General features: G+C 42.6%; 1 protein-coding gene across 1 annotated transcript in view; it reads right to left on the bottom strand.

Annotated features, from left to right (window-relative positions):
- Window positions 1–16,771, bottom strand: part of CYP7B1 (cytochrome P450 family 7 subfamily B member 1) — a 174,287-nt gene extending 157,516 nt beyond the window's left edge. Inside the window, exon 1 of the mRNA XM_005892952.2 lies at window positions 16,493–16,771. Within this exon, the coding sequence (XP_005893014.1) occupies window positions 16,493–16,617 (125 nt within the window). The 5' untranslated portion in view covers window positions 16,618–16,771. The remainder of the gene's footprint in view (window positions 1–16,492) is intronic.
- Between the last annotated feature and the right edge of the window lie 371 nt (window positions 16,772–17,142).

Genomic DNA, 17,142 nt, shown 5'->3' with positions numbered 1-17,142 from the left:
GCTTTGCTACAGTATCAAGTAATATTTGAACCGCCTGCAACACTTATATCACACAATATTTAATGCTGCTTCTCTAAGTGCAATGGTAACTGCAGCAGCCCCACACAACAAGTTGCAGAATCCATTTAGGAGACAGTGTTAAAATGGGAAATACACCAAACTATCTTTAATGGATTCCAGAGGGTGAAAATATCCTTCATCTCGGGTTTCAGGTTCCTTCAACATGATTTTCCTTCTGAAAACAGTGATCTAGAATCAAATTTTACAATCAAAAGGATTAAGGTATGACACTCAGCCTGCTCATTATTCTTCCTGTCAAAAGGTCGTTTTCGTTGTTCAGTCACCCAGTCATGTCTGATTCTGTGACCCCATGGATTGTAGCCCGCCGGGTTCCCCTGTCCATGGGATTTCCCAGGCAAGAATACTGGAGTGGGTTGCCATTTCCTTCTCCAGGGGATCTTCTCCACCCAAGGACCAAACCAGGATGCCCTGCATTAGCAGGCGGATTCTTTACCACTGAGCCAACGTGATTTTCCTTTGGAAAACAGTGATCTTGAATCAGATTTTACAAGTTTTCAAAAAGATTAAGGTGTAACAGCCTGCTCATTGTTCTTGGAATCCTCCAGACAAGAATACTGGAGTGGGTAGCCATTCCCTTCTCCAGGGGATCTTCTCAACTCAGGGATAGAACTAATGTCTCCTGCATGGCAGGCAGATTCTTTACTGTCTGAGCCACCAGGGAAGCCCTGTCAGTAGGTAGGAATCCTGAGAAAACACACAGAGGAAAAGCTTCTTAACAATGATTTCTTGGATAGGACACCAAAAGCACAGGCCACAAAAGCAAAACTGAACAAGCGGGGCCATGCCAAACTCAAGAGCTTCTGCACAGGAAAGGAAACGACTGATAAAATGAAAAAGCAACTGACAGGATGGGAGAAAATATTTGCAAACCATATATCTGACAAAGCATTTACTACTCAATATCTATAGGTAACTCCAACAACTTAATAGCAAAAAAACCAAATAACCTGATTAAAAATGCAAAAAGGAACAGAATAGGTGTTCTTCTAAAGAAGACATACAAATGTCATTCTCTTACAAATGTGAGAAGGTGCTCAACATAACTAATCATCAGAGCAATGCAAATCAAAACTAGAATGAGATATAACCTCACACCTGTAAGGATGACTACTATTAAAGAGAAAAAAGCCAAGTGCTGGCAAAGATGTAAAGGGAACTTTTGTACTGTTGGTGGGGATGTAAGTAAATTGGTACAGTCACTCTAAAAAAACAGAAAGTTCCTCAAAAAATTAAAATTAGAACTACCATATGATCCAACAATTCCACTTCTGGGTATATATCCCCCCAAAATTGAAATAAGGATATGTGTACTTCCCAAAGAGATATGTGCACTTCCATGTTCATTAAAGCATTATTCATAATAGCCCAAGACACAGAAGCAACCCGAATGTTCATCAATGGGCAAACAGATAAAGAAAATGGGGTTTATACATACAATGGATTGTTATTCAGCCTTAAGAAGGAAGCCCTGCCATTTGTGACTACATGAATGAACCTCAGGGAAATGATGTTAAGTCATATAAGCCAAACACAAAAGGATAAATACCATGTCATATCGCTTATATGAGGAATTACAAATAGTCAAACTTGTAGAAGAAGAGGCTAGAATTTGGGTTAACAGGGGTTAGAGGGAGGAGAAAACAGACAGGTATTAGTCAAAAGGTACAAAGTTTCAGTTGCTGCTGCTGCTAAGTCACTTCAGTCGTGTCTGACTCTGTGCGACCCCATAGACAGCAGCCACTAGGCTCCTCTGTGCCTGGGATTCTCCAGGCAAGAACCAGGATAAATAAGTCCTAGAGACCTATTGTACGCCATAGTGCCTCTAATTAATATTGTGGTGGTGGTGGCGTTCAGTCGCTAAGTCGTGTCCAACTCTTTGTGACCCCATGGACTGCAGCACCCAGGCCCCTTTGTCCTCCACCACCTCCCAGAGTTTGCTCAAATTCATGTCCATTGTGTTGGTGATGCTATCTCACCATTTCATCCTCTGCTCTGCTGCTCCCTTCTCCTTTTGCCCTCAATCTTTCCCAGCATCAGAGTCTTTTCCAATGAGTTGGCTCTTTGCATCAGGTGGCCAAAATATTGGAGTTTCAGCTTTAGCAGCAGTACTTTCAGTGAATATTCAGGGTTGATTTCTGTTGAGATTGACTGGTTTGATCTCCCTGCAGTCCAAGGGACTCTCAATAGTCTTCTCCAGCACCACAATTCAAAAGTTATTAATTCTTCAGTACTCAGCCTTCTTTAGAGTACAACTCTTACATCCGTACATGACTACTGGAAAAATAGCTTTGACTTATGGACCTGTGTCAGCAAAGTGATGTCTCTGTTTTTTAATATGCTAAGTTGTCATGTATACTTAAAAATTTGCTAAGAGGGTAGATGTAGATACTATGTTAAGTGTTCTTAATAATAATAAAGAAAGTAGGTGGGAGAAAACTTTTGTAGATGATGGATTATGTTTATGACACATGCTGTTGCGATGGTTTCATTGATGTATATGCTGTGCTGTGCTTAGTTGCTGAATCGTGTCCAACTCTTTGTGACCTCATGGACTGCAGCCCACCAGGCTCCTCTGACCATGGGGATTCCCCAGGCAAGAATACTGGAGTGGGTAGCCTATCACTTCTCTGGGGGATCTTCCCAACCCAGGAAGCCCTCATTGATGTATAATTATCTCCAAATTCATCAAATCGTAAACATTAAACATACATAGCTTTGTGTATGTCAAAAAAAGGAGAGAGAGAGAGACAGGGTCCTGCATGATCTGTCCTGTTCTCCACTGTCTCTGACAAAGGATGTGGACGCACAGTGGACCTCAATTCCTCTGCTAAGCCATTAAGTGAGGCGGTGCAAAGCCAGTAAACAGAAAAAGGAAAAAGAGATGTTTCCTCACACTGGCCAACAAATGTGACTTTCATACAATCTAATGTAAGAAGGAGACAGTAGACTAGCACTGCCTGTTTTTTTTTTCAATCTTAATATATTCTTTTAAAAGTCCAAGTGTACATATTCATATCTTAGTTAAATTTTTATTAGAAATGCTTAAAAGTCATATTAGATCTTAATACTTTCATTCTTAGTCAAGGGTAAGGGCATATGCCAGAACCGTATTACAAGAAAACTTCAAAAGAACATGGAAAAAAAAATGCTAAATTAAAAAAAAATGAAGTCAGCACTATGGCTTTGAAACCTAACTGCACTGTATTCTAGCTGTGTGACTTTGGGAACAGTATTTCAATGAGACTTACTTTTGTACCCCTATAAAAATGAGGAAAGTTATTCTGAGGGAGGACTCTATTAATTCACTCTACCAATGGCTATAAAGTCCTTGCCTCAGTGTCTCTTAGGCACACAAGAAGTGCTCAGAAGGGTTGGCCGCCATTATTACAAGTCAAACGAATTCTGTAGGAGTGTGTACTCAAAACACAAAAATAGACTGGAAAGTCAGTAATATCGGAATAGCTGAACATCTCCACCAGGTGACTGTCCATTATCCAAAGATGTTAATCCCTTCACTTCCTGCCCCCAAAGTACAGCCCTGCCAAAATGCTGGGTCACAACTAGACATGACCAAACAACAACTTTCTGGAATAAAGTGGTCTGGGGACCAGACTTCTAAAGAGCAGCTGATACAAAGCAGAGCTTTCACCAGGGCAATGCTGATTTTCAAACAGAAAATCTGGTCTCTTTAATATTTACAAGTAATCAGCCCACCATTATTAGCGATCAGGGTACTAAAGACCAAAATGTGTGTGAATCTACGTGATTAACCCAAATCAGGCTCTGCTCTTTCACAAACAAGCTCTGATTTGTTCAACAAAGCACTCTATTCACCAACAGAGGGGAGAGGAACCACAAGCACAGTTATACAATTCCAGTGCCTAGACCTGGAAGTTAACAATACATATTTTTAAATTCTGAATTTTCAGAAGCAGGAAATTTTAGGAATTGACTGCACTCTAGTTGCTATGTTTTCAATTAGGTTTACACTAAAGAATAATCAAATAATCCAGTGGACTTCCCTGCTGGTCCAATGGTAAAGAATCCACCTGCCAATGCTAGAGACATGGCTTCAATTCTTGATCCAGGAAGATCCCACAAGCTGAGGAGCACCTAAGCCCATGCACCATTATTACTGAGCCTGTGATCTAGAGCCCATGCTCCATAAGAGAGGCTACCGCAATGAGAAGCCCGTGCACCACAATGAGGAGTAGTCCCTACTCGCTGCAACTAGAGAAAACCTGTACAAAGCAATAAAGACCCAGAACAACCAAAAATAAATAAATACAATTTAAAAAATTATCATTGCACTAATATATGTTCTCCATTTATAAATACTCATGCTAGGTAAGCACTCGCTTATGAAATCTTTTTATTAAAGTTGCAGAAAAATCGATACATATTGACATCATTTTTGTATGTAGTTTGTATGTTTTGATATCAATACCTATGACTCTAAAATAGTTATATTGAAATAAATAACAATTACTGCACCAAACCCATTTCCTCATCCTTTATTATAATAAGTATTGACCGAGGACCTATTCAGTGTCAGATATTGCGCTTCGTGCAAAAACTAAAGTCAACTTTCAAAGTTTCTTCTTCATTATTATCAATTATTTAGGATACAGTTACGAAGAGAAATGACAATAGACTTAAATCCTGTTATGATTGTACTTTTAATAAAATTTCCATTAATTTTTGTATTAAGCAATTACAGACTTAATGAATCCTCTCCACTTTGCTACAGACCAAAAAAAAAAAAAAAAAAATCCAATCCCAAATACTTCATTGTTGAAAAAAAAATGCCAAAGCCATAAAAATGAGCACTTGGGCCATAAAAATGCATGATATAATAGATGTCACCTTCTCTTATTCGGCAAAGCAGCTTTCTATAATTTTGTCCTTTGCCTTTCACAGAACAGTAACCTGAAGTTGTTTCAATGGGGTTTTACTTTGGATAAAGTACAAAAATATTCTTTTCCAAGAAGCCGTTAATCTTTCCTCTGCAGCCGATGGCGCTCAATTTGGGGGAAACCAGGGACATACAGCATCCTGCCACCCAGGTCCCTTCAACTCCCCCAGATTCTCCCTTTGCTTTCTCCTCCAGGCCACGGGTAGCGGCAAACAGGGATGAACCTCAGTGCTCCCAGTTGGCATCACACTTTCAAAAAATATATTCCTTTCTTTAACCTATCAGTGGGCTCCCCTGGTGGCTCAGTGATAAAGAATCTGCCTGCCAAAGCAGGAGACCCTGATTTGATCCCTGGATCAGGAAGATCCCCTGAAGGAGGAAATGGCAACTTACTCCAGTATTCTTGCCTGGAGAATCCCATGGACAGAGAAGCCTAGCAGGCTACAGTCGATGGGGTCACAAAGAGAGCTGGATATGACTTAGCGACTAAACAGCAACAACAACCTATCAGCATACATTTTAAAAAGTCACTGGTTCAACAACAGGATTAAAAAAATTCAACTTTAATTCATAACTTCAGCTTTTTCTTCCTTTTTCTGGAAACCATTTTTCCCGAGCCTTTATTTTAACAAACATTGTAAACTTTTATGTTAAAGAAAAATGTATACATTTACACATTGTGAGATTTTTAAAGAGAATTTAAGACATGTACAAACTTATTTTTTAATTTAAAACTGGGTTTCCGTTGGCACTGGTGTAGGTGAGGGGTTTTTAGTCCCTTGCTCCTGGCTTTGAAGGCTGGGAGTAGTTGGTCCAGAAACTCTGGAAACTTCAAGAGAGATCTACTGAGTGTGTTTTGGTTTTTGTTTATTCTCTGCTTTTGGTGACTGGTGTGCCTAACCATGTCTGCAGGAGTGCTGTGGAGCCCTCCCGCCTGCATCCGCCCTCCCGCCTGCATCCGCCCTCCCTGGCATCAAGGATCAGAAGGCCAGGCCAGCCCATCACCAACACTCTGGGCTTCAGGCCTTTCTGCTGAGCGGTTTCAATACAGAAAGTGCATTTCGATTAAAAATAGATATATATTTAAAAGATGCATGGAGTTACACAGATACACAATAAACCTTACTTATGAATTGATGGATAAGGAAGAGAAACATCAATGAATAGCTCATGGTAATCTCCAATTGTTATGTATTAGCAAAGACTGAGTACTTTTTTTATTGTTTTTTTTTTTTTTTAAGACGTGTTTATTTTTGGTTGCACTGGGTCTTCGTTGCTGGGAGAGACCTTTCTCTAGCTGTGGTGCTTGAGAGCTTTTCTCTAGTTGTGTCAAGTGGGGGCTACTCTCTAGTTGCGATGTGCAGATTTCTCATTGTGGTGGCTTCTCTTGTTGGGGAGCATGGGTTCTAGGAACACGGGCTTCAACAGCTGCAGGGCACGGGCTTAGTTGCTCGGAGGCATGTGGGGTCTTCCCAGACCAGTGGTGGAACCCGTGTCTCCTGGATTGGTAGGAGGACTCTTAACCACTAGATCATCAAAGAAGCCTGATAGAGAGTATTTTTAAATGTTTATCTTCTATCCTGCTCCTCACGGGCAACCAGAAAAGTGACCCCAGTTCCAGTCTTTTCTGCCCTCTGAACTTCCTTGCAAGAAGCTGCTATGTTAGCTTTTTAGGGCCACTATAACAAATTAGCATGAACCTGTGGCTTGCATGTGAGCGAGCTAAGTCATTTCAGTCATGTCTGACTCTTTGCAACCCCATTGCTGTAACCCACCAGGCTCCTCTGTCCATGGGATTCTCCAGGCAAGAATACTGGAGTGGGTTGCCATGCCCTGCCCCAGGGGATCTTCCCAACCTAGGGATCGAACCCATGTCACTTGCTGCATTGGCAGGAGGGTTCTTTACCACTACTACCACCTGGGGCCAGTTGTCCAAAGTGGCTTTCCCCAGGTGTTAGCAGGGTGAGGCTCCATTCTGGAGCCTCTAGAAAGGGCTCTATTTCCTTGCTTATCCAGCTTTAAGAGGTGTCTGCATTCTTTGGCCTTTGTACTCCTTAATCCATCTCCAGAGCAGCAATAGTCAAGTGACTTCCCCTCCTGCCTCACTCTCCCCATTTTAATTTGTGATTGCATTAGGCCCACCAAATAGTTTGGGATCACCACCCGTTTTAAGGTTAGCTGATTAGCAACCTTCATTCAACTCTGCCAAGGAGAAGGCAATGGCACTCCACTCCAGTACTCTTGCCTGGAAAATCCCATGGACAGAGGAGCCTGGTAGGCTGCAGTCCATGGGGTCGGCTAAGAGTCGGACACGACTGAGCGACTTCCCTTTCACTTTTCACTTTCATGCATTGGAGAAGGAAATGGCAACCCATTCCAGTATTCTTGCCTGGAGAATCCCAGGGACGGGGGTGCCTGGTGGGCTGCCGTCTATGGGGTTGCACAGAGTCGGACACAACTGAAGTGACTTAGCAGCAGCAGCAGCAGCAGCAAGGGACTTAGTCATAGGTTCTAGAGATTAAGGTGGGAACAATTTGGGGATTAAGCAGGTATTAGTCTGTCTACCACAGCTATAATGAACCTGGAATCAAAAACCCAGTTCTACCCAGGTAGCCCTGCAAACTGGTTCATTTCTCATTGTGCTCATCTCTTCTGAAAAAATAGCTTCACAGCTATCTCATGAACGGTAGGGAAGGTTAAATTAGACAATATGTGCAAAACCAGCTAAGCACAGAGCCTGGTTTGTTCATTTCCATCTTCCCTTACCTTCCTCTCAAAAGTCAGCATCCTAGCGGGGTGGAGAAGGATTTTGGACCCAGGTCCATTATGGCTTCACAGGTTTGTTCCTTGCCTTACACTGCACTTCTTCTACAAGAAAAGTCCCACTAGTAGGGAACACTGAGCTATGGATGATTTTACATACATAATTTTATCCCTCATGACTAAGATAAGCACTTCAAGATTTCACTCTGATAATGATAAGAGATTTATGCTGATCTGGCATAAAGTCTGAATATTCAAAGGCAGCAGTCGTCAACCTTTTTGTCACCAGGGAACCACTTCTACGGAAGACAGTTTTCCCACAGATCAGGGAGGGGCATGGTTTTGGATGATTCATTACAAGTCCATGACATTTATGGTGCGCTTTATTTCTAGTATTATTACATCAGCTCCACCTCAGATCATCAGGCAGTAGATCCCAGAGGTTCAGAACCCCTGTTTAAAGGGATAGCCAGGATTTGTCAGCAAATTTTAATTCCAGTGTTGAGCAATCCTCAGTGTGGATCCTGTCAGCAGTTTGGAACTTCCCAAGAACCAGACAATAGTCTCTTTGAATGACACACAAATAAACAGCAAAGTACTGCATTTTCCAAAACTCAGCTGTTCCTCTAATTACACAGTAGGAACACTATCTTCAGGACCCTTTTTAAAAAGATACAAAATAAGATAGTGATGCAGCCTGAAAGGTCACAAAAGGTAAGAGCAATCCAAGCTCCTTGGCTTAGTAAGGGTAAGTGTAGCAACCTCTAACTGATCAGTCAATTAATTAGTCAAGGGTCATAGATGTGCCTGGAGAGCGTCTTATCACCTCCTATGTAAAAGTCATACAAATCCACCTGCTGAATCAGCATCCTCTCAAGTACATAATGACTTTGCTTTCAGGTGCCCACATCCTTCTCCCACATTCTGTCATGAGAAAAGGAGAAGGAACAAGAAAACCATCCCCTAATGATGACAACCTAGTTCCTCTCATTCTCTTGGCAGTGGTAACAGTGTGAGGGATCCGGAGCATCAGTGTCTCATCGGGGAGTAATTAAGTAATTAGAAAGAGGAAATAATTGATTTGTGTGCTACAGAGATGTCAACAAACCCACATTTCAAAACAACTCATTATCTACATAACCTTGACATCTTCTAACTTAAAAATAATCAGATTGTTTACATTGACTAAAATTTATCTTAAAATATTTAAATAGGATTTCTTACCAATAAGAGCATTGGGGGTGGGATGGGGGGCGGGATATGTGTGTTACGGGAGAAGAATGAAAAAGGGAAGGAAACTCATTCTACTTTTTTCCTCCTAAAGAGCAACGAGGAGAAAAGTGTTTCTGGGAAATACCAAGGAAACCTGATGTTGCAAGCGAACTGTCTTCCAAGTGACTTCACACTTTACAAAACGTGCACTTCACTTCTCATATCTACCTGTGTGGTGGCTGTCACTTCCACTTTCTATTAAGGAAGATGATTCAGTGGTCATTGGACTATGGATCCTTTGAACATCCTGTTGAGGAGGGGAACTCGCTATGACATCGTCCAGAGAATGTCATTCAGTGAGGTGTCCTCTCCTGAGGATTTTTCTCAGCCAGCATGTGTTCAGTTGTGTTCTCAGAATCTAGCGTTCTCCCCTAGACCCTCCAAAAGGTCTCACCCTGCTGACTCCTTGATATCAGCCCAGTAGGACTCTGACCTCTAGGACTAAGAGAGAGTCCCTCTGTGTTGTTTAACATCACTACATCTGGAAGTGATGTGCCGCTGTAAAAACACAGAAGTGGCTTTGGAATTGGGCAATGGGCAGAAGCTAAGAAGAATTTTGAGGAGGATGATAGGAAAAACATAGATTGGACTTTGCTGGTGGTTCAGTGGTTAAGACTCCAAGTCTCCACTGCAGGGTGGCATGGGTTCCAGCCCTGCTAGGGGAACTAAGATCCCACATGCTCAGTGGTGCAGCCAAAATAAGTGAATAAATAAATAAATAAAGTAGTTTTAAAATGAAGTATCAATAATTTGTTCCTCTAAAAAAAATTGATCGCCTTGAATAGATGGCAAGGAGAAATATGAATATCAACAATTCCACTAGTGAGAACTCAGAAAGAATATATATTGATACAATTATCTTAGAGAACACTTACTTTGTCCCAAATAAACTGTAAGTAGAAATACAAACATCAAGGGCACTGCTGCTAGGGCTCAGGTGAAATGAGGAACCTGTTACTGGAAACGGGAGAAAATGGATCTTAATCATATAGCTACACAAAGTTTAGTCACAGCATGTCTTGCAGTTATGTGGAAAGTAGATTTCGTAAACAGTGAATTTGGCTATTTAGCTGGGGAGATTTTTAAGCAAAGTGTTGAAAGGACAGACTGGTCTCTTCTTGCTGCTTATATGAAAGTGTGAGAGGAAAGATACAGATTAAGGGAAAACTGTTAAGCATTGTACAAAGGACACAGGAATTAATTTGGGGAAAATTCTCAGCCTAATCCAGATTGCAAGAGACCCTAAAACTAGAAGATTCACTGACAGGAAAGAGTGCTCCGAAGGGAAAGTCAAGGATGTGGCTGGACAATTTTTGCTAGTGCCTGGGAAGAATCAGGGCTTCCCTGCATGCAGGAGATGTGGGTTCCATCCCTGGGTCAGGAAGATCCCCTGGAGAAGGGCTCAGTAACTCACTCCAGTATTTTTGCCTGGAGAATCCCATGGACAGAGAAGCCTGGTGGGCTACAGTCCGTAGGGTCACAGATAATCAAACACAACTGAAGCGACTTAGCACGAACATAGGGGAAGAGTCAAAGGTTGACATGTTCAGTCATACACGTTCATTCATATATAATTAGTCAGTCATCGAAAATGTTAGGAACGTGACTCATGTTTGCCCTCAGGCATCTCAGAAGAAGCCAGGAATATAAACGGGGTTACCCAGAGAATATCTGTGGAAAAGCCTCTTGTCTGATGGAGTAAATCGCTACGACATACATGGGAGACCCACAAGGTTCTTGGGAATTTTTGTCCTAGCACAGATCATACCCAGAGGCCCACACCTGATTTAGATGATTGAAATAATGAAACTTGGGACTTCTAAGCTGATGAAATTTAGATGAGATTTTGAGCTTTGATTTGATGCTGTAATTGGTAGAGAATTTTATGGATGTTGTGATAGGGTGGTTATATTTTGCATGTAAAATGGGCATAGATCTCTGGAGGTCAGAGGGAGCACTGTGATAGGAAAAATAGCGTCCCTCAAAGATGTCCATGTGTTAATTCCTAAAACCAAAGATGTCCATGTCTTAATCCTTAATCCCTAACCTCAGTATGTTATCTAACATGGCAAAAAGGACTTTGCCCATGTAACTGAATTAAGGACTTTCAGATGGGAAGATTATCCTGGGTGGTTCAATATAGTCACAAAGGTTCTCAGAAGAAAGGAGTGTCAGAATAGGAAAAAAGAGATTTGAGTTCTGGTGGCCTATAGAAGCTAGAAGAAGGAAGGAGATGGATTCTCTTGTCGATCCACCATAAGGAATACGGCCTACCAACACCTTGACTGGTCAGTAACACCCATTTTCAGACTTCTCATATTCCGAACTGTAAGATTAAAAAATCTGTGTTACACATGTAAAGATCCTGCATGTTGCAACTAAGACCTGGCGTAATCAGATAAATAAATATTTTAAAAATCTGTTACTGCCCTCTCCCCAAGACGTTTTCTATAAACACTTTCCCCTATTGATTATAAAGCTTTTAATATGGTTTTATGTGTCCTCTTCAGGAAACATGATATTTAGTGCCACTTTTATCTCATTTACAACAATTTAACAATTTTATATTTATTTTATATTTTTTGGTAGGACTGATTTTTGTCCTTTTTATAGGGGATGGGGAAGTAGAGAAAGAACAACAGAGATGTGTTTGTTTTCAACTCTGTCTTGCTACACAGACTCTGAATTTATATGATGTTGTCTTCTAAAATACATTGGAAAGTATCTGTATTTAAGTCTGTTATTAGTAGACAGTGATTTTTTTTAAAATGTAGCTAATTATTGGACAAAAACACATATCACATATTATTAATGATGTTCTGGAAATGAACTGGATTTCCTAGCACCACTCAAATCATATCTTCTAAGTTAGAATCCTACCACTACCACTGATCCAGAATGCTGGTTCTTTGAAAAAGAAAAAATGATTAAAAACATTTTAAAATAATTTTTCAAAGTTTTATTTAAATGTATTGCTTATTTTGTATTATGAAAGAAAGGCATATGTATTTTGACAATTTGAAAATATACGCATAAAATAGGAGATAAAAAATCATCCCACAAAAAGAAATCACCTAGATATAAGCAGTGTTAGAAATCTGGGTTTAGGTTCTTGTTAATGATGAAGTAGGACTTCTTAGGTGGCTCAGTGGTAAAGAACCTGCCTGCCAATGCAGGAGATATGAGTTCAATCCCTGGATCAGGAAGATCCACTGAAGAAGGAATGGCAACCCTCTCCAGTATTCTTGTCTGGGAAATTCCATGGACAGAGAGAAGCCAGGTGGGTCACAAAGAGTCAGACACAGCAAGAATGGTGAAGTAGCTTAAAATAACCTAACATTTTCACAGATAATAAAATACAAAACAAACAAACAAAAAAAAATGTTTTAAATGCGCTAAAGAACAAGCAAAATAAGGAAGACGCTGAAGGGAAGTGACCCCTTAAAGAACAGACTCATAATGAATTAGGTCCAGGGTACACAGCGTTTCCTCTGATACATCTGCAAGAGGGAGAGACAGCTGAAACTCAAGCAAAATGCTACAATATTACTGATCGAGGTGTCAGAGCTTGGGGTTGGAAGTGGGTGTAAATCCAGAAGAGAAACCTAGAAAAATATGCATATAATCACCCCTCAAATTGTTGGCCAAACTCAGAAGTATGGATCTGTGGAGGAGATTTCAAAGAGCCCTTTGGAAGGAATCAGTTGGAAGATTCAAAGAACTGAGCCGAGATTTCAGGTGCTGCCCACTGCTGGGGAGACAAGAGTTTAGGGTTTGAATCCTATTGAAGAAAAGATGCTTAGAAAATACCCTGAGATTTCCATGTGTGTGTTAGTCACTCAGTCATGTCCGACTCTTTGCGACCCCATGGACTGTAGCCCACCAGGCTCCTCTGTCCATTGGATTTCCCTGGCAATCCCATTGGAAGTGGATTTCCCAGTATATGGAGCTTTTCATAGACTTTATAAAAAAATAAAGCTAAGCTTCCCCAAGTTCAAGAGAAATACATCTGCACTCTAAAACAAAATTCAACACTCTTCAAGGGAAGATAAACATTCAGAATCTAGAAAGCTGGGTTTATAAACCAACAGACCGGCCACATCTGATACAGGTGAAGATATAGAGCAACTGGAACTCTTGTATAGTATGTACTGGTGGAAGTGTTACAAACAGTATACTTTGGAAAAGTGGCATTTTCCAAGATAGTTATAAGTCTTTACCCCATGACCCATCGATCTTCTCAAAGGTTTCAGGATTTTAACCCAAGAAATAACTAAATACATGCCCACAGAGTCTTATAAAAGAATGTTTGTACACGCATGCTCAGTCACTTCAGTGGTATCCAACTCTTTTGTGACCCCATGGACTATAGCCTGCCAAGCTCCTCTGTCTGAGATTTCCCAGGCAAGAATACTGGACTGGTTGCCATTTCCTTCTCCAGGAGGTCTTCCCCATCCAAAGATCAAACCTGAGTCTCCTGTTTAGCAGGCAGACTCTTTACCAGTGAGCCGCCTGGAAAGCCCCTTCCCATGCATAGAAAAGAACTAAAATCATTAACTTGAGATGTCTATTTTTTTGTGATTAGCAGTAACCCTTTGATGTACATGGATTTTTTCCCCCAGCAAAAACATGGTTCAATGACATCCAGCCAAAGACCACTGCGAACAGTGGTCTGACTCCTCCCTTGCCTTTTCGGAACAGTTCCTTAGAGCTATGTGAAAGGCTGTCTGTTGGGCTATATAGTTTTCAAAAGGTTCCAGATACAATATAACTCATAACTTTAGGTTGTGCACTTCTCTTCAGTTGACAATAGCTATGGCACTTCACTCTTCTGCTGAGCAAAAATGAAGCCATTACTACTCAAACATTTGATTAAGTGATCAAAGAAAGCCACTCCATGACTATTACAAAGTCAAAAATGAGATCAATCCATAATCACATCTAAATATTGACAGAAATCACTGTCTAAATCAATAAAATGACCACATATCCCCCAAACATTACTAATTCTAGTGTCTGTTGCTTTTTCACTAATTACTGATTCAGCCTTAATGCATTCCTTTTGCCTCATCAAGGAGACTTATCAAGGTGTCCAATCACAGACTAGCCTCGACCATCTGAGAGTATCTTACCAACAGAGCAAAACCTTGCTTCCTTGAACTGTCCCCAAAATCACATAACACAACCCAAATCCCATAAATAGGTCCTTTCTAACACTCTTAGCCAGAACGAATGGTGTGTGTTCTTTCTCATAGCGATAAGCAATAATTCAACTCATTCCACTAAAGATGTGTTCCCAGTGGTCTTTGGCTGGATGTCATTGAACCATGTACATGAACATATTCTGTTTTGTAAGTTTGTTCACTTACTGTATCTTGAATGTAGATTTCTATGTCTTCATCATGGCTACATAAGTTTCTATGACTCCAATATGCAATAATTTTTTTAACTAAAACAGTATTTTTTGGAAAACAGTTTTTTTCTAATGCCTCACTGTTATAAGAAGCCCTAATGAGCACTGTGCTAATTAAATCTTTAAGGACCTTCATGATTACTTCACCAGGAGAAATTCCTTTAAATAAAATTACTGGAATTATTGCCTCAAGAGATATGAAACATAATATTACGTTGCACTCTCACCTGAATATAAAACCTTAGGAGCTACTACTGTAGGACAGACAGTGTTTAAATCCACTTCAAACAGGCTAGATGTCCATCAACTCTCAGTTTCACTCATCAATTCTGTGTTGTGCTGTGTGCCGTGCTTAGTCGCTCAGTTGTGTCCGACTCTTTGCAACAATCCCCATGGACTGTAGTCCACCAGCTCCTCTGTCCATGGGGATTCTCCAGGCAAGAATACTGGAGTGAGTTGCCATGCTCTCCTCAACAGGATCTTCCCAACACAGGGATCAAACCCAGGTCTCCCACATCGCAGGAGGATTCTCTGTCTTATCAACTCTGATTGTCCTTTGTCCTCAACAAACTAGACTTCTCATCAGCTTCTGACACAGATAACTCCCTTACCTGTTTAAACATCTTTCTATCTAGTTTCCAGGATACCACATTCACTTGGTTTTCTTCCCATGCCATTGGCCACTCCTTCTCAGTCTTCTTTGGTGATCTTCTGCCTGGCTCTTCAATAAGAAGAATGCCCTGGGACCCCTGCTTCTTCATCATTCTTCCACAAGGTGACCAATCTTACTCATGACTTTATGTTCCATTTTCATATTTCTGACTTTTATAATTAAATATCCTCCCTGGACCTTGCCACCAAGCACCAGAAACAGACTTCTCTACTGATCTAACATGTCCCCAACAAAATCATTGATCTCCCCAACTTCCCCACCTGACCGAGATCCACCCAGATGATCAGACAAAAAACAAGGGAGAGGAAAAAAAGCTACAAAGAACCTAGTGGTATGAAAAAGTGACGCAACAAGAAAATAGATTTCAAAGTGAGTGCTTGTATGTTCCATTCTCCTTCCCCTTTTCAAATCAGATAACCAAGTGACGCACTTCTGGGTTTTGTGGTTGTTAATATGCTGTTCTTTCTCTTCTAATAAAAATAACAGAATAAGTGTATAAAATACACACTACAAGCTCACTGCTGTGCTTAGTCGTTCAGTCGTGTGGGACTCTGCACACTCGTTGTGGGATCCATGTACTGCAGACCACCAGGTTCCTCTGTCCATGGGATTCTCCAGGCAAGAATACTGGAGTGGGTTGCTATGCCCTCCTTCAGGGGACCATTCCCAACCCAGGGATTGAACCCAGGTCTCCCCAAACGCAGGCGTATTCTTTACAGTCTGAGCCGCCAGGGAAGCCCAAGAAACCCAAGTGGGTAGCCTATCCCTTCTCCTGGGGATCTTCCCCAACCAGGAATCGAACCCGAGTCTCCTGCACTGCAGGTAGATTCCTTACCAGCTGAGATACCAGGGAAGCCCCTGCAAGCTCACTGAGTACCCACAAAAATAGGGGTTACTATTTTTTTTTTCCAGATGCCGGCCAGTGGTAAACTGAGACCCAGAGAGGCAGCCAGAGTACTGCTCATACCATACACTGGGATTTTCCTAAAACATTTCACTTTTAACAAAATGAAATGAAACAGAATTCCCCTCCTGGGATACCTCGCAGGCTAGGCCATAAAGCATCAACTCACTGCAGCAAGGCACCAAAACGTGTCTGGAAACATGCGTGACACCTAGTGTGTAATACCGCAAACCCAGGGCTGACTACAAACGAGCCTGGAGCAGCGAATCGAATTCGAATTCGGTGCCCACGCTGTAAAAAGGTCTGCGCGTGCCTGAGAGAAAGGCAGGGGAAGCTTTGTGTTAACACCCGACCCCCAGAGACGCCGGCGTGGCCCCAAGTTGTGAGCCCGCGCGCCGGGATGGTGGAGGGCGGTCTGGGCCCAGGACGCATGCGTGGCCCGGGCTGGCGCGGGGTCGTCGGGGCGCTTACCTGGTGCGCCGCGCATTCAGGCACAAGACCAGCAGCAGCAGGGCCGCGGCGAGGGCCAGGCCCGGGTAGCCGAGCGACCGCGTCAGCCACGGCTCCGGCCAGAAGCCGCCCATGCCCGCGCTCATGTCTTCCGCTGTCCCGACTGCGCGCAGATCAGGGTAGCCGGGGTCTCTTTCCGAGCGGCGCGGCTCCGCGACTCTGCAAGGGCCCAGGAGGCTGACCAGGCCGTGGCGCCGCCTGGATGTCACCGAGGGCCGAGTCTCAAAGTTCCCGGACTCCCTTCCCCCGGCACCCTCCCCCCCCCCCCCCCCACGCGCACCGCCCCCTTGGCCACCGCTTCCCGCTTGGCGCTTCTGGAACGCGGCGCGGCTCCCCCCACCCCACCCCCACTCCCACCCCTCTGTCCCCGCCCGGGGGTAGGAAGGAAAAAGGGCTCGAGACGAGGGGGAAGGGGCTAGGATTTCCCCGGCTGGAGCCGCTAATGGCCGGAGAGAAGGGGATTTCAGTTCTGAGCTGGAAGTGAGTCGGTTGCGTCCTGCATCCCTTAGCCCGCGCCCCCGGCCGGAGGGACCGCACTAGCCCTCGAGGAGATTTGGGACTGTGCCCGCTGTGCTTGGGCCCCCGCGACCACATAGAAATCCCACGCCTCC

The sequence above is a fragment of the Bos mutus genome, chromosome 14 (assembly GCF_027580195.1).
Source record: "Bos mutus isolate GX-2022 chromosome 14, NWIPB_WYAK_1.1, whole genome shotgun sequence".
Lineage (NCBI taxonomy): Eukaryota > Metazoa > Chordata > Mammalia > Artiodactyla > Bovidae > Bos > Bos mutus.
Note: the sequence above shows the minus strand (reverse complement) of the source record. Positions and strands in the feature narration are given on the sequence as shown.